Below are 24,919 nucleotides of genomic sequence, written 5' to 3'. Positions count from 1 at the left end.
ACTTCCAGGGATGGCACATTCAGAACTTCCCTGGGCAACCAGTTCAAGTATCTCACCACCCTCATAGTACCTTCCAGTGCTGTAACCTCTTTGTAGGAGGTCACCAAATTTGTCAGGCATGATTTATCAAAGTAGTCTGTATAAACTCTTTGTTTTCTGTAGCAGGGTTTTTGCCTTTGCCAGAAGCAATCCTAGAGGAAGGCAGTTAATTGTACTTAGCCCTGCAAACATGGACAACAGCAGTTCCAACAGTAGTTTTTTTGTCAGCAGAGGAGTTACAAGTAGGCAACTTGGTGTTTGCAGAATATTACTGTGTTAGGAAAATAATTTGTTTACTATATGAAAGTTATTTCAGTGTGAAGCTCTAATTTAACGCAGTAAAATTTTCCAGCTAGTCATCTGCATTTGAGTCACTCATGTGTGAAATCTTAGGGAAGCATTTGTCTGTCATTGCAAAATATTCATCTCTGAAATATAATGAGCTTCAGGATACTGAAGAAGTCATCATCATAACTGGGAAAGGATAATAAAATTATTTTAACTCTGTTTATAGGAAAGTTACTAAAACAAATGTGTTTGAGACTTTAATGTAGAATTGGCAAATTCTTACTGGGAGTCCCTCTTGGTTTGGTTGAACTTGGTAGTACTATTCAGTGAAAGAAATGCCAAGTGTATTAACACTTGCAGTGAAATGTAGTATAATGTGAGATAGTTATGCACATTAATCAGATTTACATTTTCATCCACTTGTGTGCATGATTTAATGTGTTTAAGTAGCTTTCAGTGGAGTTGCTGTCTTGAGTCATGTTAATACAACTTCTTTGGAAGTTGGCTAATGCTGGTGGTTAGACTAAAGTGACTGGAACTATAAATTTGAAGCCACAACTTTATATTGTAAGTTACAAATCAGTTTTGATTGCTCTAGTAATGTATTCATTAATTTTGTGCCTAGTCCTGGTATTATCTGCAGTGTGTCCCCAGTTTGAGGCTATACAGACATAGAGATCTGCTAAACCTGCAAGAAATTTGGTTCTGACTTGAGATAATAGAAAGTGTATTTCTTTTTCTTAGCCTGTATCTGGTCAAAGTATGTGACACACTGCTTAGATTTTTTTTTTTCTTCTTCAAAAATAGATGTTCCTACATCAAAAACTACAGTAACAAATTTTTCTTTTGCAAATGGGGGAATTGTTTTCCTTAGTTATCTGTCCCTGCAGACTGCCAGCAAGTGATGTGCTGAAAGATTTTTACATACACTGCTGCCAGCAGCAGGCTGTAAGTTTGTTGCCTTATAGGTTGACATAAATATGACAAAAAGAAATGACTTTGTCTGTGGAGATATAAAGATGTGTGATGTGTTAGTAGAATTTCAAAGCTGCTTTCCTTGTGGTTGATCCTGAATGGGGATGTGGGCTGCAGCTGTTCTTAACCCATATTAAGTTTTCTCTCTCTGAATTTTTTTTGGAGCAGACTTGATGCTGTGGGAACTCTCAATAAAGTCATTCTCCTGGGGGGGAAATAACATTATACGTCATGCTAAGAAATGGCCATTGTTGTTTTTTAATTCCAATTTAGGAAATACTTGAAAATTGTGAAGTAGTAACATCTGGTTTTATTACTTGATGCACTGAAGATACATAGACTCACTCTGATTTCTGTGTCTCATTTGTTTGATTCCTCTTCTAAGTCCCCTGCTTCTTATTCAAATAGTTACATTTAAAGGTGTTACATGTTATATTTTAAAGGTACTAACAGGTTTTTTCAAGAAAAAAACCAGCTTTCTCAGTTTTTGCTAGAGCATATGCCTGTTTAATTTTATTCTTTACAGCAAAACTTCATAGTGATTAAAGTTTCCTAGTTTTAAAAAAGTGATGTCCATATTGTGATCTATGGGTAAAATGTATCTTGTGGGCTTTTTTCATGTTCTTCATCCATCACTTTGGAAGAAATAGTAGACAACTCACAGTTCTATTGTGTTCAGAAGTTTCAGAGTGTGGGTAATGAGGCAGATGAATAGACAGACCTTCCTGTAAGCAGATGCTGAGGTTGCTGTGTTGCATGAGGCTCTTGAAGATTATCTCCTAACCAGGACACTTCTCTCATTAACTTGAGAGCTTGACAGTCTCAATGAAAACACTTTTTCCCTTGTGCTCTCAAGAATAACTTCTCTTGGCTGTGTAGTTGTTGTAGTATTTTGGCTCTTTCCTTTTCCTCTAAATTTGTAACTGGATTTTACTCAGTCTGTTTGCTATACAAAGAATTTTTTGTGTTTCTGTTGTGCCAGTTGTATGTAGATTCAATGCCAAAGTGTCCCACTTCAAACAACTCAGTTTAGCTGAATTGTATTAATCAGGAGACACTTCCCATTAGCAGGACACATAGCTGAAGACCAAGGTATTTTTGTGAACGTTGAACATAGCAGGATTTTGGGACGTGTGTACACAATTTTTCAGCAATCTGGTCTCTGGGCTGATTCTCTGACCTCTAATGCATCCATAATACTCCAGAGAGTGTTGTTTGGGGTTTTTTGTTGTGGTTTTTTTGTTATGTGTGGGTTTTTTTTTTTGGGGGCGGGGGGGGGGGGGGGTGTTGAGTTTTTTTTTTTTTTAATCTTGAAAATGAGGGGGATAATTTTTCTTTTTCCCCTTCTGTATTAGCAATCTTTGAAGAACAGTGGAAACTCACTGTGCATTTAAGGGGAAGGGTATAAATGTGTGTCAAGTAGCCAGAGAGGGAGATTGTTTGAGTAGGTTGCCATGTTAGGGTTTAAAATGATGAAAAGAACTAAAAACCAGTCTGTGAGTCCCTGCAACACACAGTACCAGACCTGTTTGTGCCCTGTTGTACCCACAGCCATCAGTGCTCTAAACTCAGCATATGCACAGTGATGAGAGACTCAGCAGGCTGCACTGGAGCCACTTTGGGTTGGGTTTCATTATTAAATTTTTCTTTATGCCACATCTCGGCTGCCTTCAGCCAGTGTCTCTGTTCTGGGCTTGTTAGTGCTTCCAGTAGAGTGTGAGTTACCCCTGGAGACTGAGCTGCCTTTGTCTGGTGCCAGCCTAGGTCTGATGTCTTAGCAGCTCCTGCTCCCTGCCACTTGGAAGCAGCTAAGCCATAAATTTGTTTCTGGAGGCTGTGTAGGTGTATTTATGTAGGTCTGTACCTGAGGTAATAAGTCCAACTGTATTATAGCAGATTTTTTTCATGATTCCAGTGCTTGCATGATCTTGTTGTATTTAATGAGAAATATGCTAGAAATATTTATATATAATTGTGAACAGACTGCATCTGACTTCTCTCTGTATATTTTGGTGTCTAATGCAGTTTTAGGTCTTGATAAGTTACAAATCTGATCAAAATGTAATCTCTTACATTTAGATAACTTGAGATCATTGTTACTTCCCAACTCTATGTTAGTTGTGGTTTTTTCTTTCCTAACTGGATAACACAATTCACCTGGCTCTTGCTTAAACCTCTTCTAGCTGCTTTGTCTGCCTCCCTGCCATTAAGGAAAAATGTCAACAAACAGGGGGCATAAGTAGTGTAGTGACCTTGGTTTATTTGGAGAAGGTATCAGCAGTGAATTTTCTGCCCAACAACCCCAGCTGGTCCAGTAAACATTCATGGTGCCATTTGGCTGCAGCTGTATGTCCCAAAGCATTGCACAGGAGGGGAAAAGGGTGTAGGAGAAAAGATAGCAGGTGTGAAAGTGTTCCTGCAGAGCAAGAGTAGCAGTAATAACCTGCTTGTCTTCACCAAAAATAGGTTTCAGGGGATAGGTACAGAAAGCACTGAGGCAGTAAGTGATTGTTGGCAGAAGCTTTTTAATTTCTTAAAGACAAACCTTGAAAAATTACAGGAATTTGTATTAGGAGTGCAGTGACCAGCCACTTTGGCAAAAAAGCATGGCTGAATTCATGTATTCCTTTGTTGCAAAAAGGCTGAATCAGATGGACTGAGTAGAAGATTCTGTCATGCAAAAGGAGTTACTGTGTCACTGAAGTTGTTCTTGGTTTGAAGAGTTGCATGCAAGGGTCATTCCCAAGAGAATGATTAGTAAGAGGATTCTAGCTGGATAGAGATGCTAAGTCAGAGGCAGCGTTGCTGTTTCTTCTTTCTGTAATTTTTGTTTAATTTTTGTTTGGTTTATGACTTTGTGGAGTCAAAATTTCAGGAAAGTTGTGAAAGAACCACTGACTTACTTGAATTTTTGAGTGACTTCGTGTCAACCTTTTTAAGAAATAAAAATGTGTGGCAGAAACTTGTCCTTTGCATCACTGTGAAGAAACTATCATTATTTTGCATCATCACAGCCAAACTAATGTGATGATATAAATTAATGACAGGGTTTCTTCAAAGTGATATCTGTATTTTGACTATTCTTAATATTTCTTTAGGTTGTGGAGAGCACCTTGTCCGGACCATACTGGCCAGAGAATGTTCATGTGCTTTGCAAACAGAGGATGCCCACCAAGCTCTCCTAGAGACTATGCAAAACAAGTTCATTGGTAAGTGAAATTTGCCCAAAGTGCCTAAATGCAAGTTAGTTGAAAATTCAAGTAACTCTATCAGAGATATTTATTCTTGTGATTTCTGTTGAAGCCTTGTGTTGCAGTTGGCTTCAGATTTCGTCTTATGTTACATCTGAAAAATGTTAAACTACAAAAGAATATATTAGAGTATTTAAAGGAAAACCCTTGGAAATACCTCAATTGTTATGTGAGTCATAGAATACCCAAAGAGGTTTGAAGAAAGAATTTCCTGTCTGAATCATGGGCTGTGGTGTACAATTGCATATTTTAGAATTGATGGGTTAGGAGCATTAGTAAAAATTATTCATGATGTTAACCCTTTTAAAAATAGTAGACCTCAAAACCATTTCATGTTCTAATTAAATGCTTTGGACAGACAGATTCTGATTTGCTATTTATATAATAAAATTAATTTCTTGGGATAGTGAAATATACTTTGTTAAAAAACCAATTTTTAATTGAATTAAGAGAATTGTGTAATATATCTTCAGTGTCTTGTAAATATAGATTTTTTTTATTTCCTCAAATCATAAGCAAAATATGAAAGTGGATTTTAAAAATAACCATAGAATCTTGCCCTTTTGAAAATTCCAGTGAAGCTTCTGTCCTTTATGTTGACTTGCAGTGTTTTCATAGCCCCTCAAAATTTTTCAAGCTTTAGAATCCACAGACAATTTTCATCTTGAAAATTTGTAATGGACAACATAATACTTGTTCACTGTGTTGGCAAAGGCTGTTTTGTGATACTGTAGTTACAACTGAAAGGGGGCTATATCCACACCTTTTGGGATCCCAGGGACTGATGCACTTGGTCTTGACAAGCAATGCATTGCAACTTCTTGATTTCTTTTTCTAGTGTTAAATCCATGTTAGATTCTGCTTCTGACATTTGACTGTTTAAAGGGAAGTCACCTTTGCCTTGGAGACTGCACTTGATAATCTGCTGCTGTACTGCAGTCATTTCTAGGTGTTGTAAGAGTGCAGAACCCTCTGTGTGTTCTCCAAAAAGATTCCAATCCAAGCAGCAAAAATGCAGCTTTTTATATTTAATCACTCATTCTAGAGCACAGTGGCACAAAATTAGGAGTTGGTGTACCCAAAAGAAGGTTTAGGAAGGATGCATGTGATAGCTTTGCTAATTTCTAACCTGCTTTGCAGATGTTGTATGGAAGTGGCCTAACTTTAGCAAAGTCAGATCTTTAGTCAATGCTCTTAAAATTTATTTGCTGTTTGTTCTAACAATGCTAAAAGCAAGCCCAAGTTGTGTGTAGCCTTCTGCAATTTCATATTAATGCATGTACACACACAAGATGGAAAGCTACTGATGAAGTAAAGCATAGAGACTGGCTCATAAAAGCCCAAAATTTAAATTGTTTAAGTTAAAGGTGCCTTCTTTGAGTTGCTTTGAGTTTTCTGGGTTTGTTTGTTAGGTTTGGTAATGGATAGCAAAAACACAATTCTCATTTTGCTGTTTAATGCAAACGTGTTTTGCCACCACTTTGCATATTAAATGTTAACTGGCTCTTGTGATAGATGCATTGTGTTCTTTAGTGGAAATGTGCAAATGTTCCTGTTGGAGATAAGAGCCTATTAAATGCTGCAGAAGAATTGGTTACACCTGAGCTATCAATTGCAGAGAAAGAGAAGCTGCACAGACAGAGGTACCAGGGTATCAGTGTGGTGTGTTATTGCCTTGGGAAAACACTAAACCCAGCTAAACAGCAGAAAGTGAAAAGAGTGAGAGACAGGATTAAATCAATGCTCTTCATGAAAAGAAAATTTGAAAAAAAGTTTATATAACATTTTTATAAATGCTTTGCAATTCCTTTTTTGAAGTTTTAATTCAGGACAGGTCTGGCTTGTATTTTCAGAAACTTACCACTGCAAGCTTCTGCTGCCTGACAGCAGGACTGTGTAGTATCTGCTCAGTTATAGTCTGGGCAGTGCTGATATGGGGGGAAAAAACATCCTGCCACCTTTGTTTTTTGTGTAGGTGAAGTGCTTGGATTAGAAAACAAAATCTAGTTTGTGCTCAGTTGTCCTGTGAATGAAGACTGATGGAGGAAAACATCAAAATCCAGATACATCTTGCTGGTCACACGTGACATAGTATTGAGTTTGTAGCTGGGAGAGAAATTTTGGCAGTCTTGACAATTCTGCAGATGGAATGCAAAGTTACATGTGGCAAATACAGTGCAACAGTTGAAAACATGCATTACACTTAAAAACAGTAGGTTTATACTAAATAGGTTTTTTTGCTGTGGCTTTTCCTAAGTGATGTGCAAGTTGATAGCACAGGACGTGTGGTATGGTGCAGAATTCCTTACTGTGAAACATCAGGATAAAATGGGGTAGTAGACTCCTTGCTGATGGCATGGATGCTTCCCTTGCCTTCCTTAGAGCCCTGCTTTGTTGTGGTCTTGTCAAACTGTCACCAGAATTATAATGGACCAGGGCATTGGGAAAAAACCCAGCCTTAACAAAGCTGAGCTAGAGTGTTTTATCAGAAGTCAAAATGTGTTACTTGTATCAGAGGGATGAACAGCTGATTTTGGCAGTTGCTATCAGATTGGAGCTTCCTGTTTACAGGACTCTGAGTCTCTGCAGAGTCCTGGGAATCCTTCCAGCCAGGGAATGCCTGGCTTAGACAGTGAGTGCTGTTTAAACAGCAGGTGATGAGCAAACTCATGTCAGATGTGCTTCTCTCATCCTTTCTCAGAGCCAGCTTACTGTGGAGAATGCACAACTGCTGGTTGAATCAGAGGTGAGAGAAATGAAATATAGACTTTTTGTAAATGGAGTGAGTGCCATATCTTTAGTCAAAGAGTGCAGAAGGCTTGGTTCACAGTTAAAGAATGGTGTTCTGTAAACACCAGTACCTTCCAGACAGAAGAAGGGAGGATTTTGTTACTCATCATTCCTTTCAAATGCAGCCAAGTTTGTGTTTGTAGTCTCTAATGTAGACTTAGAGTAAATATTTGTGTCATCTCATTGGCAGGAAATCTGGGCTTTTAACAGTGGCAGCATTACCAATGGTACTTTGAAACTTCTTATGAAGTATTAGAAAATGATGAGCTGAAAGACATAGTTGGAATCTGATATTTGTTCTTTCCTTAGCACAGATCTGTTTCTCCATTCTTGCTTTTTTAAGCTGCAGTTCAGTTGAGCCAAGTCTGAAGAAAGGTAATAGCAGAAGAATAATGCTAAAACTTTCTCTTCTAGAAATTTAGTGTCAAAATCCTCTCTTCTGAGCTGGAGGTTGGACAGCTAGGAATCATAGAAAATGAATTTCCTGATACTTAGTTATGCTTGCAGGGGAGGAAAAAGCCTCATATTTTAACAATAACAAGACTGTGACTGGCATTGCACAGTGTTATAGTTACTTTATAGTACATTAGAGTTTCTTTTGGTGCTGCATCACTCTAAGCTTTGTAGTATCCTTTGTGGCTTCTAGCAGAGGAAGCAAATATAGATGCTGTAACTTAATGTATCATGAAGTATAAAGACCTCTGACTTGAGACAGCTTGTGCTTAAACATTCACCAAATAATGGTGCATGAAATTAAAAGCAGGCTTCATTTAGTGCTTATTCTATTTGGAGTTTAGTGGGATACATAGCAGAAGCAGAGTGGCAAACAGCTTCACTTCCACCATGCTCTGCACACAAGCTGACAGTCCAGTGGCAGAGGTGATCTGTAAATGTTGACCTGAAAAAGTCAACACTGTGTGAGTTTGACTCACACAGTGCACAAGAAGGTTTAGAACTGTTTAACTGCCCTCTGTTAAAACTGGGGGATGCTGAAGCACTTAATTGGTTACACCAGACCACAGTCAGTATTTAGACCCAAGTTCTAAGCCTTTGAAAGCTGATGTAAACAATGAAGCTGGTAATGGTTTCTCTGCCATGGAAGAGTGTGAATGTAGAACATCTGATGAGCAGCTGGTTCATCCTTCAGCTGGGTAAGTGTAAATAAAACACTTCATTTACAGCTTGGTGTTGAATCTCTGCTAGAATGGTTCTGTGCAGTAACAACAAATGGGGAAGAAAGGCACAGGATCAGAGGTGAACAACTTCATTCCCATGATCTGGAGGAAACAATCTTCATCACAGGAGAGCTTTAATTTACAAGAGACACCGAAGAAAAAGTGTTCTTCACTTGTCACTGTAGCTCCTCCAGAGCAAGGCTGAATGTTGAGGCCATTATTTGCTTTAACACTTGCAAAACTCTCAGTTCTGTCCCTGATCAGCAGCTGAACCTGGGTCATGATGTTCAGCTCTGGCTGCTCTTGCAGAACTTCATGGGATCAGGGAGTGTGGAGTAGCTGTGACAACCTGCTTGCTTGTGTTTGGGAGACCATTGCTACAGATTAATAACATACAAAATACATAAATAAAAAGGTAGTGATGCTTTCTGTATGTCACATAGAAATAACAGAGCAGCTGAGCTTTGAAAGAGAGAAATGTGTTTTGTAAAATGGACTTTTGTGCCAAGGTAAGGTAAGGATTTAACCAAAACTAATGAAATGTGGGGTTTGTTTGGTTTTGTCCTACCCCTTTTCTCTGCTGTGGCCAGTCAGTGCTAACATTATTAGTTAATGCTGCAGTTGGAGCTTTACTTTTCATTTTTCATCCCACATTCCTCAGTGGTTCTGCCAGTGTAACTGGGAAAGGAACACTGGGCTTCATGAGACTTAAAATGGTATTTAAAGCCCCAGGTTTTTGTAATTTTGTCATTAGCAAGCTATTAGATCAAAGATTTATCCAGCAATTCTGTTTTATTGCAGTGGAAAACAATATTTTTGGGTAGTAGGCATATTTTAACTAAATTTTGAATTTGTACAGGAAAACCTATTTTTCTGAAAAGTACAGAGAGAGCAAAAATGGTGTAGGAGGTGGGAGCCAGATCACTTTTCCCTTCTAATGAGAAGCCATTCTGCCTTTAATATACATGGCAGTATTTTAGTTCCACTTTTCCTCCTCCTCTTGAAATACGAATTAAATGTGTCTAGAAAAAAGTCATTACCTACATTGTTATTTTTTACAAAAATCTGCTGTTATTCTTTTTCTCAATGTGTTGGCTATAACAAAATGAGTTTTAGAACTAAATTAATGAAATATGTTCCAAACCTTTGAATTCACAGTGTTTTGAGAGCAGTCAAATTAATTCATGTGTATGGTACATGGATTCTCTTTAGTAATAAAGTATAATACTGTACCAAAAAAAGGTATAATACTTTTGTCCCATTATTTTTACAGATCCAGTGATGGATGCATAGCATTTAGCTGCCTGGAATTTTACTTACCATAGACCAACTCATTTGCACTGTCTAGTTTGTTAAAATACACTCTTTAGCATAATTGTAATCATCATCAGTAGGTCCACATATCTAGAAAGATCCTTGTTTAAAAAAAGCTGTTATATCTGAATCCCTCTTTTAACATTTTTGAAAAATTGCTTTAATTGGAAAATAAGTAACTTTTTAAACAATATGCTTCTCAGCATGTATTTAATTTGGCTTTGGGTCTAATTTTTAAGAGCAGAGAAACAGCCTGAATTTCCTGTGACATAGAATACTGTCAAATTATTATTGTAGGCAACTCACTTCTTAGAGGTTGATTCTCCACAACTTGGGCAGTGAACTGGAGACATAGACTGTGCTGTTGCTGATTTTGCACTGAGATGATTTAGATGAGCTTGCTGCTGAAGGCATCTGGGATGGGTGAGGGTGGAGTCCCACAGTTTGCCTCTGATGTTTCTGAGAATGGCAGCCTTCAACAGAAACAGGGAGGCAGGGTGGCCGTGGGTGGGAAGATCCTGAATCTTTGCAGGGTAGTGCAAGTGACTGTGTCCTCATTTGCTGCTTGTGTTTGGAGATGGAAACAAGGGGGATGTTCTTTTTCAGACTTCTCCCACCATTCCAGAATAAAGCTCATTCTGCAGGTGATGATGAAATGCTGTAGAAGATCAAAAGGGCAAGCAAGGCTATGTTTTTGTGTGTAGGAGAGATAATGTCTCCCATCACCCTTGCTTTGTTTGCATAACACAATTTTTTAAGACATTTGGTTCAATGTTTCATTCAAATTACCTGCTAAAAGTCACATCAAGTAATTTTATTCATCTCACGCCAGTAGTACTGTTACAAAGTTAGTGCAGTGTGACCTGGTTTCATGTGGCATAAACAGCATTTCTTCTTAGTCCAAGGGCCCAACCTGTGTCATTCTTAAAGAAGTTAGTGTCTTGCACATCTCTTGTATTTTATGGGTACTGAAGTTAAGAGTTTTATCACACTTTTTATCAGGTGCAGTGCTGTTAATTTAATCCTCTTCTAGAGTTTTCCATTTGCAGTAGGGTGGTAGTGTACCTCAGCAAAGGCTGAATTAATACAGTCAGTTTCCCAACTTTTTGAGTGGTCTTCAAGCCTTTGAGTTTTGTGGGCTGGTAATAAAGCTTCCATGGTGCATAATCATTGAAGGAAGTAATTTGTTCAGAAAACAATTGTGTATGTACTTAGGGCAGTATAATGGACACCATGTTTAGTGTCAATAAACAAATGCTAGTTATGCTGGCAGAATTGGGGCTCTCAGTTGTTCATGTATAAGTTGAGCATCTATTTGGGTTAAGTTTGAAGCTGAAGACTTTGTCTTACGTGCTTGAAGCTCAAATTTTATATTACTTATTTAAGCCCTTTTTCAAAAAAACACTTGTTTAAGTGATTTTTTTATTCTGTGTTTTGCTGAAGATTAATATTTTGTTCTTGCAAAGAAATCCCTGTAAAAAGTGAAGCTTTTTGATGGAAATGCAGTATTACTGTTCTGCTGCAGAGTCTCTGCAATGAAAGAAATATACAGCTAAGCCTTGTGAAATTTCAAAAGACCATATCCAAGTTACTCAGATTGCTGACAGTTTGGTCAGTCATGATGGCATAGTTGACAAGAATACTGGGAAAATGATGAAATATATAATTAGCTTATTTACAGACTTCCCTTTCATCTACTTTTTTCAGAGTGTGGGAGAAACAAAATCCCTAAAGTCAGTGATTAAACTAATGGGAGCATTCCTAGAACAAGACTTTGGTGGAACCAACTCTATAATCAGTAGTTGCTGCCTGGTATTATGTGCACTCATACTCTCCCAGTGTTTACTGTGCCCTTGAATATGCAGTCTGCTGTGAATGCTGTTTGCTGGCTGTGTTCTGATGCAGTAGAACATTTTTAGCCATTCTAATTAAAGAGATAATTAATATTTTCCACTAGACCCTTGGAAGAATCTTTCACAGGTCTTGAAAGGGAAGGAGAAAGGGCTTATTAAAAAGAAACCAGAACTTTTTCTGTCTCTTTGCCATGACTTTTCACCACAGCTTAGAGAACTTGGGACTTTTCACCATGGCCTAAATCATTTGTGCAGTTTAGTGTAAGATTAGGTCTGCAGACCAAGTTCAGGTAGAGGCATTGTCTTTGAAGTGCCTGATTTTGACTTGGGTGGTAAAACTCTTCACAACTTTCCAAGCCTTGTGTTTCTATTTTAACCAAACATATTTTCCTGTTTTATCTACTACCTTATCATGGGCTGGATTCTTGTTTCACAGGAACTTGGTCACAGTTAGTGAGTAATACAGGAGGTGTATTACTAGGTGTACCTAGTAATATTCTTTTGCAAAGCAGGTGGCACTTTAAAGATAATAATCTGTTTGCATTAGATCAAATAAGATATTACTGTTTATTAAGCATATTCCATTTATTATTTTCCTGCATTGTGGGCTTCCATTGCAATGGCCACCTTGTATCATTTTTCAAGGTGGCTGCTTTAATGTTTGGAGAAAACATGATAAAGCTTTTAGTTTTCCTTATGGTAATGCTCAAAGTTGGTTTTTATTGGGCTGTTAAAAGAGTAATTTTAATCATACAAATAGTTGTGGGCAAGTTAAAGGAGGCTAATGAATAGATCTGCTCTCAAGTTCTAGTGGCTGGCAAATTACGGTGCTTGTACACTAATTTATTTAAAAGAAAGAATTGAAAAGAATTACATTAAATGGCTGTTGCAATTGTATGTTCAGTGTTAAATGACAGTATAATGCAGATGTGTAACTAGGATGTCTATGGGCCTAAGTGCAAGAACTTGATTAATTTTGTGGCTCAGGACATTTTAAATTGCATGTAAATGTTACCATTGTTTCCACATTTAAAGCAATAGGAACCTTATTTCAAATTGCAGACCAGATAAAAAATACTTAGACTTGGTTCAGCTACCTTTAAAGCTTTTCCAGCTTCTGATAGAAGACTTTTATATCTTATGTCTTAAATTAACAACAGAGGAGCCATTGTGAAAAGGATGTGCTCAGGCTTTTCTGTTGATAATCATCAAACAGCAAGGCAGACAGTACAGCAGGTTCATGATGCCTCTGTACAAAGGGCTTTAAATCAGCAAAAATGAATAAACTGTAAAAATGACCTAAATTTGCTTGATTTTTTAGATATGTCTTTATATAATCTATAGAATAGAAAGAGCTAAATATTGAGTCACAACTTTTTTTCAACTTGACACTGCGTTTTTCATAATTATATTTTTCTTGATCCATCCAAATTACATTTGAGGTTTGCACTCACAAATGCAGTTTTTAATGTTTTTGCTTTATTCCATGTAGCTCTTCATTTTTTTTGATTGCTGGTGAATTAGTAGATTAACATTCCAGAAAATTATTCCTTTGAAACACTAGGAAAAAGAGAACGGATGCTTTTATAAAAGCACTGTTTGATCTGTCAGTCTTTTCAACCCTTAGTGACAAGATTAAAGAGAAAAGGCAGAAAGTCAAATTAAAAAAAGCCCAAGAAACTGTTCCTACTGCAAATAATTCTGCCCAATGGTTTTGTCCAGGTTCACCTTTCCTAGCCAATGAAGATGGTGTCCTCGGAGGTGTGATCGTTCTCCGCTCCTGCAGGTGTTCAGCAGAGCCTGAATCCTCACAGGAAAAGCCAACTTTGCTAGGTAAGGAATTCTTACTCATTTTTTTATTCAGCTGGGTGCTGAATAAAATGAAGGGTGAAAAACTCCAAATGAAAAAAGGGTAAAACTCCAAATGAAGGGTGAAATGAAATCTCTGTGCGTGGTTGAGAGCCCCAGAGAAAACAAAAGAGAATTGACATTGAAATAATAAAAATGTAGAAAGTCAAATAGGGAACAAACAAGGCTAATATTAACAAAACCCCAGAAAAGAGCATTCTTTCTGACTCATGATTTCTAAGCAGAATTGTCACTCAGAGGATTGTGTGGGATCCTTCTAAACCTAACACAGATAGAACAGTTGCTTGTGGAGAGGTGGGATGTGTTCCTCATAGGCAAAATTGCATTTATAGGTGGGAGTAATGCATGTAGCTGTTTACTGCTTCTCAGTAGCTTATTTGTGAAAAATGCTTTCTAAAACGTTCTTTATTCCTCCTTTTTGCAGAAGAAAATGTGTGAATTTGGAGAATGCACTGAAACATTTTAAGGAAAGTTGTTTAGGGTTGTTTATTCTTGTAATGGCCAGGAAAATCAGTTTAGATAAGTCACAGTTACTATTTGAATTTGCACCTAACAGGACTTTCTGCTGCTCATACTGTGATCACCTGGACTTTGCCTCTGCCAGTAGCTGTCTGTTTCCAAAAGGGCTTTACTTTCCTTCATCCCTGTTTCTGTCCTGGAAGCACAATCCCTCTCTTGCTGCTTTATGGCAGGAAAGTGTATTATGGAAAACTGTCCTGTGGTTTGTGTGGGAAAAACAGATGGGAACTGAGGGGTATAGGCTGTGTGAGCAGAACAGGGTGGAAATACAACCCTGAGACAGTAAGGCCTCTCTAAGGAAGGAATTTGGGATTGGGAGCATATGAATGACTTCAGGGTGACACTTGTGCCATCTCCTTTCCTGTGGTGCTCCTCAGATGTGCAGCTATGTGCATATTTATTGGGTCACATTGACCTGTCTAATGTTACCAGAGTTAGAGTTTTTCCTTTGAATAATACTCTGCTTTATTATTATTTACCCAATTGTGACATTATCTAGTGCAACAGCATCCTGCAACATAAATTCTGTCCTTAAAAAAAGAGTTAAGAAAATGAAAATACAAGTCTGATTGAGTAAGAACAAACAAGATCATCATAATCTTCAATTCCCAAGATTTGGAAGTGAGAGAATTTTTTCTCTTTGTTTAATTATTGTCATTCATGTAAGAGAACATATTCTATTAATGAAGATTTGGCATCTTTTTCCTCAAAAATTAATCTATAAAATCCCCATATATTGTACATCATAAGGAAAGATTGTTTGTCCATTGATTTTTGGTTTTCTTTCCACTGAAATAACAGAGATAAATTGGAACCCAGTGCTTTTTCTGTACCATGGAAATTTTCTACCTTATAATGAATGCAGAGATAATACACAATTAAACATATGTAGTATTTGTGTTATTTGGACTGAAAATAAGTTGGTTAATACTGAAAAACTCCGTGTATAGAATAAAGAACTCTCATGTCTTTGTTACAGGGTTCATCTTTATTTATTTCTGTTTAATAGTGAAACAAATGGCAAGGAAGTGACTTATGAAATGGTTGAAAATATACTTTGACTTATTAAATGGTTGAAACTGTACAGTATAGTTCACTACCTATGATGGCTAACAATAACTAAGGTTTGGGCTAGTACAGGCTACTTTTGATAGTTTTCAAAGGCAAAGATATAATATTTTGAGGGTATTTGTTCTGAACTGTTTCTCAGCTTCTCAGAATTGAAAGATGGGGATTAAATTTGAATTAAATTAAAAATAAATGAAATGAAATTTAAATTTAATTAAATTTAAAGACAAATTTAAAATTTGTTTAAAAAAAAATGCTTTCACTGGCAGTGGAGCCTTTGGGGTGCCATGGAGAGGTTGGGCCCCTCCAACACAACACTGATTGTTTCACTCTGTGAAAGCTTTTGATTCACCTTTGGTGGTATCAGTCACAGATCTGTTCTGGGGGAGCAGAGCACACACCTTGATGAAGTTCTATTTTCTTTTATGATGATATCTGCATATCTGTCAGAATCTTCAAGGATCATCTTAACATTTGATCTCCTGCTCTGGTTTAATTGCTATGCAAAGAGATGTGGTTCAAAGGATCAGTGTGCTCAGCAGGCTGTGACCTTCATCCTAAAGGAACTTGAGGAACAGGAATGAGTAAAGGTTTTAAACCCATCTAGTGATGCTTTTTTTTGCAGTATGTGAAAGTCACTCTCAAAAGAAATCTGTGGAAATGTCTGTTCAAGGCATCTTGTGTAATTCATGTAAGACACCTCCCATAATCCAGAGAGAGAATTTGTGCCTCAGTGCATTTTTTAAGCCTTTTACAGAATTCTGTGAAATGCCTTAAATTCTGATCAGCTATTTTTTTTCTTTCCCCCTTTCCAAATTACAGACTTTATGAATACAAAGAAAAATGACCATGACAGAGAGCAGGAGGAAAATAGTGTGACAATTTCTAAAGCTCCACTGAGAGAGAGCTGAACATTTTTTATAATGTGCTCTTTGTCTGAATTTAGTGTTGCAGCTGAGTAGGAGTGTGTTTGTGTACATAAAGATACCTGCATATATATCAGGCAATTAGAGATTACTGGAACAGGCTGTTGAACAGCTGATAAATCAGAACACTTTCAGACTTCAGGACAGCACCTTACTGGATTAACAGGCATTAAAAAAACTTGTGAGCAGTGATTAGTTTTCCTAATCATTATCACTGCAAGCATGGCAGTTGGTCTCTAGCACTGATATCCTAAATTAGCTGTGAGTGCAGTACCAGAGAGCTGATGTTGTTCATCTTTCTTTCCTGTCTTACCTTTAATGCTCCTTACACTCTCCACAAAGAAAGAGAGTGTTTGCATCTGCTGTTGTAATTCAGCATACTTTTGAATCCAGGACTTCCTCTAATTTTGCCAGAAATCTTTTCTTATTATGCATGTTACTCTGTTTCCATCATACACCTCTCCTCCTTTTTCTGCAGGATAATTTTGCTTTTACCAGATATCTTTCTTGCCTCATCTATATCTTCAATTCCCATATTGCAAACTTGACTACTTCTGCATGTTTGCTTGTATCCTGCTTGGGCAGCTGAGCCACAAATCCCCCTTTACCTGTTCATAGTTGGCCATCTGGCTTTATGCTTTTGTCTGGGTTCAAGGCAGGCAGATACAAGTTCTGTCAGCTTTTACTGATGGGTGGAACAGGCCATTGGTCCAATTCTTAACTGCACTTGGAGTTGATGTATTTGTCATCTTGGATGCTCCATATCATCAAAGTAACATTCTCATTGGGGGTAATAGTTCTGCAGTTGTGACTGTGAAAACTCAGGGAATCTTGTTTGTTTGATAGCTGTTTCTTTTGAGATTTAGTTGCTCTGGTAAGTAGTTTTGGGTCCTTAGTTTTTTATCCTTGCTGTATTTGTTCCTCAAGACACTGTCTTGTTAAATTGCATCTTGTATTTTAAACCAAGGCCTTTTTGTAACTTCTTGCATTTTCCTTTATAGTGGAATTTCTGTGGAGCCATACAACAGAGAGCATGTGTGTTGGATACATGTCTGCACAGGATGGCAAAGCTAAGGTAAGCCATGAGGAACAGGCTGTAATACAGTTGGATGACTGCAGAAGCTAAGGAGAATTTAAATTAATGAAAATGAAATATATAAGAAATTTCTTTCTCTGAGAGAACAGAAGAAGTAATGTTTGCATAAATGTGTCAATTGATTAGGCATTGCTAATTTCTTTTTTTAATTGCAGCAGTTAACAACCCTATACTAACATATGTTCCATGTCAGGATAAGGTGCCACAAACACATGTCCATTCCCTCTGCTGACAGTATTTGTATTTGAATAACTTTATTCATCTTGATTCAGTTATGCTGGTACCATATTTTTCTGTGGGCATGTCTTCCTTTGGATAAAGCAATTGCACCATCAGGGAAGATATAAAACAAACTTCAAACAAGTTCCTAGAATACTCTCTGTGATAAATAATTCCAATATTACCATCCATATTTTCAGTTTCCTGGGGCATTATAATTGATTTTTAATGAGAGAATATTACATTACATTTGAATTTAACAATGAAAACTGGAACATTCTATCACATCATGATCAAGGAGCAGGGATTGACCAAGTGGATGAACCATCCATTCTTAGGAAAAGAGCATGGAAGGGAGAAAAAGGAGGGTATTGTAGTGTAGCAGCTGGAGCATTTAGGAGAGATGTTTGGAGAACAGGAATGAACATGGGAGAAGCTGCAAGCAGAGACTGTAATGGTTTCTGTAGACATTCATGCAAAGGGGGATGTGACCAAGGTAACACAAGAATATACATATATATATAAGAATACACATATATAAAGAAGAAAATCAACATCAGATATTTTACACAGCAAAACTGGTATAACACTCTGTTTCAAGCACTGGAATGGATGAGTTAATCTTCAAGATGTAAAATGTGCAGGAAAAAAAAAAGACAAGAATGCTCCAGAAAGACAAGGAAGATAACAAGCAGCTGATGAAGGAAGTGCTTGTAGAGGTGTAAGTGAAGTATTTGCCTCACTTTGGAATAATTAGGTACAATTCTTTCCAGATGGCTGTACATGGAAGAGTGTGGTTTCACTTCTTTTCTTAATATTTGTTTCAGATTTAGTTGAAAAAGAGTCCAAACTGAAGTTAAAAGCTCAAATTGAACTGAGTGGAACTAAAGCAAGTTCAGGCACAGATGTTCTAGGATTTGCTAGTTAGCTTTAAAATTGTTGTCTTGTGTTTGCAGTGAAAGAATAACTGGGAACAAAGGATGTTAAATGTTTCCAGTGTGCACACCTGCCTCTGACTTACACTCTGAAGCTCAAAATGTTATTGTTTCTTCCTGGTAGTGTCTAATTAATAAATAAATGCTAAATATGAAATCTGTCTGGTAATGAGTATGAACATGACAGTGCCATGCCCAGAGTTGCTTTCCTACTCACAGTTGCAACATTTGACATCTGGTGTGCATTGTTTTCATACTGCTGGTAAATTCTCCAGCTGGTAATCCTGATTGTGCTGACAGACACAGCTGCTCTTCTTGGATCACTTTTAAATTATGTTTTTGACCTTCACTGAAGAGTTAATCCCCCTCCCTTTCTTCCTTCTTTGAGTCTGTGGCCACAAATGCTTTCCAGAGAAAAACCACAAACGCTTTTGCTGCTGACTTCTATTGATCAAAAAAAGTCTTCTGTCATAAAAGCTGGAATTTTGTTCTGCTACAACTAGGACTAAGTTATAGATGGAAAACTGGGCTTGAAATAGAACACAATGTATTGCAAGTGAAAAAAAAAAATCTCTGTTCTTTAATAGAGTGACTGTTTTGCTACAGTTAATTTTGAGTGCTTGCCATGAAAGAATAATGGGATAAGAGTTCATAAAAGTATAAAATATCACTTGTTTATGAGGACCATAGCAAAATGATTAGGCAGCAGCTTGTAAGGAAACATTTGCTTTCCTGTTTTTTCTAGGGTGGTAAAGACCTTCAGGTTTTATTTCTTTCATCAGTCTAGGACTTAGGTTTTGTTCTTAAACTGAGGTGTTGTCACAGTGCCTGATTTTTGAAGTGGTTTCATTTTTTACTAGACTAATATTAGAATCATATAAAGGGGTAGATACTAAAGAGAAAAGGAGCCTGCTTTACTATCTTAGTGTGATTCTTTGGGCATGGGAGGTTAATGCAGTTCATGACAGGAACTAGCAAATGGTGCTTCTGAACCCCAGGTGGAAACTGGAGGTACAGGATCTCTTTCTTACAAGGCAAACACAGGGTAGGTGCAGCTGGCCTGCACCTGGTGTGCTCAAGACATAGGGACAACCAGTTATCTGTCAGCAACTCCTTAAAAGAGGAGTGGGACAGGAAAGTGGAATCAGAGACTTGAAGTGGTTTGTACACCATGACCTGCTGGTGCTTGTGGCTTCTAGCAGCATGAGCTCTCCAAGCACTGCTTTGGGTGTAGCCTTGCACCAGGGGTTGGTTTGCTCCCAGTTTAGGCAAGGCTGGGTTCTGCAGCTGGACACTCACCTCCAGATCAGACTGGCTCACCAGCACCAAATGGCTGAGCCTGCAAGAGCTGTGCACTAACAGTGGTTTGATTTGAAGCATACTTTCTGCAAAGGTGTCCAGTCTTTTTTGTAAAACCAGTTGCCTGGAAAAGTCATCATTTCCTGTTGGATTAAAGTGTTTAGTTTAGAATGTTGCTTTAAGAATCCTGCACAGCCTTTTCAGATGAACTAAGTTCACACCTTACTGCTGACACAGTCCCCTCTGTTTGTGTGTCCTATCAGCTCTTTCTGGATGCTGGAGCTATTTCAGCTCCTCCATGGCTCGTAACTTGTCATCTCCAGCACCTGCACACTGGATGTCCCAGTGGCTTCCCTCAGATTCTTAGGCCACAAACAGCTAATCAAGGCAGATCTTAGCTGGTTCAACTGTGCTTTTCTTTTTTTCTTGTCATCCTTCTCAACACAAGCAGCTTCAAAATCACTTGGTGCCAGCGTTTGTCACAAACTGGATGTGACAAATCTTTTCATCTCAGCATTTTGGCTCTTTCCTATAATTCTTGAACTGCCCTGCACCAGCTGGTGGCTGCACCTAACCCAGGCTGGTGCTTGGGAGCCAAACCTTCCTGAAGCAATACTGTGACAGGTTGTTTCAACATCAGCCCTGTTCTTTGAAGATCAGTGGGCTTCCCAAGATGTCTTGAAGCAGGTCTTGTATTGCCACCTCTGTGATGGTAGAATTGTCACAGTAGCTGATGCTCAACTCTTCTATTCATGAGGTTGTTGGAATATTCTGGGCTGCAGCAGAAGTTTCTGGCTGCAGCTGTGAGAATACGTAGAGGGAGATAGAAAATATTAGTTTGTGGGTTACCTCTGTATTCACACAGCTCCTTTTGTAGCAGTAACTGCTACAAAAGGTTATGACTTCTAGATGGAAGGACTGGGGGATTAAATAACTGCATGAACTGAGGAGCTGAGGAAATTTTGTTGTTGTTATTGTGTTGCTGACTCATGAATTACTTGATATGAATTTAATCAATTATTTCTTTTTCCAGTCCAAATTTTCTTTTTTCTGAGATACTAGTTGGTCTTCAGAACAACCTTCCAGATGCTTGGTTTTTTTATGGATCCATAATAGATCTAACAACTGTTCATAGCATCAGCTAAAAAGGTCACCCTGTTACTGGGGCTCTGACTTCTTTAACATTACTCTGGAGGGTTGAGTTATCATTTCCTATTTTCCTGAACTGACTGGGTTATGTTCTGACAGCTGATGCATTTTTGTTGTCACCACTGGGGAAGTAGCTCCACTCTAAGGTGTTGCTTCTTGCAGCTCTGTCCATCCTGTCCTGGATGATGTGCAGTACTTTGAGTCTTAGCAGTTTATGTAGCATCTGGTAGAGCAATTTGAGTGTCAGTTTGCACAAAGGGCTTGCAGACCTTCTGCCATGTAATCTGGGGTGGGAAGAAATGATTCCTCAATTCACCCATAACGTGATTTTAGATTAAAATGAGGAATGGGGAGGAAGGGTGATAATGGTTAGGTTGCACAAGTTAATTGACTCTTCTTGGTTACAAAGACTTCATATCTTCTTGTTCCATGTCTGCTCAATGGAAGATGCTTCAAAGGAAAATAAATTCTTCAGTCTCAAATGAGAGTGCAGTGTATGCCTGCAATGAGAGTTCTCATACCAACATCTCTTGAAGGTTCTGGCTATGGGTAGGCAGCCTTTCCTTGATTTCATGTTGTGTGTCTGTGCACAGTCAGACAGGAGCCCTTTTATCTCAGGCAGGGTCTGCAGTGTTTGTTTACTCAGGTCCTGCAAGTATTCTGTATGCAGAAGATGTAAGTGGCTGGGATACTTACTTTTTCCTGAATCTGACCAGTGTCTTGTCATGGTGATGGAGAGCAGTTGCTGTGGCTGATGTTTCTGCTGAAGATAGGTAATTCCTCACTTTGTTTTCTATAGTATTTGAAGTCAAAGTCCTTTTTTCCCAGTGCAAGATCCAGTCTCAATACCAGCAAAATGCAGTTTTGGTAATTGATTTTGTGTAAGTGTTTGCAGTCATTTATCAGCTCACTATATTTCTTAGTATTTATAAATCTGCTATATGATCTCTATAAACATTGCAAACTTTGGCAATTACTGTAAATGTTGCAATATGTTTGAGTAGTAGTTCAGACTTCTAGGTTTTAGTTCTTCTAACAGCTGGATGACTTAGGCAGCAAATTTAAAAAGCCCAGTTGCAATATTGAATATAATCCAATTCAGTTGCCAGTTTAAATCTCTTTTTGGCAGCTGTTCAGTTACTATAACATGAACTGGTAAGCTTTATGTTATGGCAGGTTTTAATAATGCAAAGTTATATAAGCTGTTCTTTCCATTCTCAAATGAACCAAATTCAAATTGCTTTGCAAGACAGTGCAGCATTAGTGGGGAGTGTTGCGTATTGCTGTGTTTGCAGCAGCTCCTGTCCACACCAAACGTTGTGGTTGCAGTGTTCAAACAAATTTTTATCTTTGACAGTTAATTTCATCTGCCAATAGGAGCAAACATAAATATGGTGGGCAGGGAGACCATCTCCAGTTCACTTTTCCTGTGGAGATGTAAGCTGTCATCATCAGATTTACTCGCCTTTACTGACATTGTAAAATTCAGCAGAAGTCCTTCCCTCTGTGTTCGAAGTGATGCATGTGACAAACCCTGATTGTAGTGAGTGTTGTTGGTTGTCTGAGGATGAGCTTCTGTATTTGACTTTGTGAGTGAAAGGTCTGTGAAAGCCCTTTGGCAGGAGAAGGGCAGCTTTCCAGTGCTCATTGGGTGAGGAAACACATCTTGGAAGAATCCTAATTCTAATTTGAAAATTAGTGGAAAAACTTACCGAGCCTGTTTAGTGAGCAGCAATATGAAGTCAAATAATTCAGTCATTCATTTCAGACTACAGAGACAGTCTTTTAACTTCATGAGGCAGGAGAAGTATATGTCACTGTTCTTATTTCCTTTAATCTTCACGCTTGTCTGGAGACTGGGGAATCAGAAATATTCATTTGAAAACTTCTCTTTGCATACAGTGGACCATCCAGTTCTCTCATAAAAATAAGGTTTTTCTATTTGTTGGAAATAACCTTCAGTGCTAAGATACCTGTTAAAATGTTTGGCACATAGACCTTCATGGAAGTTAACTGGTTCTGATATGAGAAGAGAAAATCACTTTTTGGGTTGGGTTCTTGCATAAAGCCAGTAGTTCTGGAATTCTCCCTGGATTTGGCTCACAGGGTGGAGTAGGGAAGATGGGACTGTGTGTGCAGGTATGCAAATATAAATGCAATGACCTTAGCCCCTTCAGTTCACAATGATACAAATGACATTCGACGATTCATGACAGGGTTTTAGAATACCTCTGCAAAACCCTTGGATGCTGAGCTGATTAGATGTTTGGTTGGTATGTGTCTTTATGCTGTCTTGAGACAGGTACAAGTGATTTAATTTGATACATGAATGAATTTGAGCTTGGAAAACTGTTAACTTCCCAAGCAACCTGTACGTAAAATTGTTCTTTTCGGTGCAGTGAGACCAGATGTACCCCATCACTGTGTCCCTCTGTTGTTTCCCAACAAAGACAATATTCTGGATCCTCTCTTTCTATTTGCTCCCCATTTTTTTCTTTATTAAGGTTTCACCAAACAAGATGCACGTGGCATTTTCTGGTAACAGCAGCTGCCAGTATTTAGTGGGGCACCTTCTCCTGCTGTACTACAGGTGTACATACAAAACATGGTGGAGAAGAGATCACCAGGAGACAGAGCAGCAGAGTTGCTGCCAAAATGGGCTCTTACTGCTTAGAAAATAAATTCAGAATGTGTGGTCAGATGGTTCTGATGGTGGAAGTGTGTTGCCAGCTAGAAGGCTCCAAATTTCTAAAGAATATGTCAGTTTGGTGGTACTCTTTTTTGAGTAGCAAAAAGCTGTAGAAAGCAATTTCCTTAAGGATATGCTGTCTTTGGTCTTTCATTATATTTCATCTCTATAGTGTAATGAATGGAAAAAGTTTGTTTTATAAATTATTCTGTCTAAAGCACATCCTGAGTGTGTAATAAGAGTGCTAAACACATGAAGTACCTCCCTAGATTTGCTTAAGAACTGAATGTGCTGCCATCTGGTAGTTGTACTCTATCCTCTTGGCAGTGTTTGATTGATTTCAGCTTTCTCATGCAGCACTGTCTGTCTCCTGGCTGAAATTTTATATATTCATTTTACATTGTATTTATGCTTTTAATGAAAGCAAAGTTCTCTAAGCTGTTGTGACAAACTGATACTTTTATGTGAATAGAAGGAGGAGACTAGTTCTTTAAAATAAAATGTTTTTCATATTCCTTGGTCTCAGGGTTGTTTCAGATTCCTTGTCTATGAGACATGAAGTAATAGAAGTCAAAAAGATGAAACCATAGATTGTTCCTGTAGGTGCTGTATTCCATGAATTCTAGAAAGAGCTTTTAGTTTTGTGAGTAGGGAACTTTGCAGTGTGCATCAGAAAGCACTGGGAGAGAGTAACATTCCAGGGTCTGCAGCCCTGGGGCTGGGGTGTCAGTAGTTCCATGATATTGGTTTAGTTAGGAGGGAAAGAGGGAAACCCTGAGTGTTTGGATGCCAAGAACACAGAGCAAGAATCAGCATCAGAAGGTTGGTTAGCTCTTGTGGGCTTTATAGAGGGGTTGGAAGCAAAAGATCAAATGTTTCTTCCAGCATTTACCTTTTTTTCCTGTGGAACTCTGGACAAGAGGTTTCTCTTCTAAGCTGCAGCAAAATCTGTGACTGACTGGTGTCCCAGATGTTGGAACCTCATCTCCTGCTGGACCCTCACCAACCTTGTTTTTCTCTGGGAAGGCAAAGCAAATCAGAATATTCTTGGGACTGGAAAAGGCCTGTATATGAAGCTGAAGATGTGGATAACTCATCATTCCTAATCTACCATTCTTTGACATACTTTCCTCAAAGAGAGGTTTCTGTGGAGTTGAGTGGAGGATTAATTCAGGAAAAATACTTATTTTCCTTTTTTTCTGTGGTCCCAGGCACAATTTCTTCCAGGTGTGGGTTCATTCAACTTGTAAAGCTGACAGACTAATTGAGTTCAATTAAAATCTTTCCAATGTTCTTCTTTTTTGTTTTTTTTTATTTTTAAGTTTGTAGACTCTAAACCTAATTGACTATACAATCTGGACTTAATGTAAAATATGATGTTGGGATATAAAAATGTAACGAATTTACAAATAAGTTCTGTGGTTCATTTAAAAATATTCAGTGTTCTTTGATGTTTCTTTTTATT

At 38.0% G+C, this 24,919-nt stretch overlaps 1 protein-coding gene across 3 annotated transcripts in view; it reads left to right on the top strand.

The window, feature by feature from the left end:
* Positions 1-24,919, top strand: part of TASP1 (taspase 1) — a 107,088-nt gene that overhangs the window by 49,401 nt on the left and 32,768 nt on the right. For all 3 annotated transcript variants that reach the window (XR_009485657.1, XM_059840659.1, XM_059840658.1), the window contains exons 11-13: positions 4,401-4,511; positions 13,408-13,518; positions 17,069-17,142. Coding sequence is in view for 2 of the 3 variants with exons in the window: in XM_059840659.1 (XP_059696642.1) it covers positions 4,401-4,511; positions 13,408-13,518; positions 17,069-17,142 (296 nt within the window). In the remaining variant the exon portion in view is untranslated. The remainder of the gene's footprint in view (positions 1-4,400; positions 4,512-13,407; positions 13,519-17,068; positions 17,143-24,919) is intronic.

The sequence above is a fragment of the Haemorhous mexicanus genome, chromosome 3 (genome assembly GCF_027477595.1).
Source record: "Haemorhous mexicanus isolate bHaeMex1 chromosome 3, bHaeMex1.pri, whole genome shotgun sequence".
Lineage (NCBI taxonomy): Eukaryota > Metazoa > Chordata > Aves > Passeriformes > Fringillidae > Haemorhous > Haemorhous mexicanus.
Note: the sequence above shows the minus strand (reverse complement) of the source record. Positions and strands in the feature narration are given on the sequence as shown.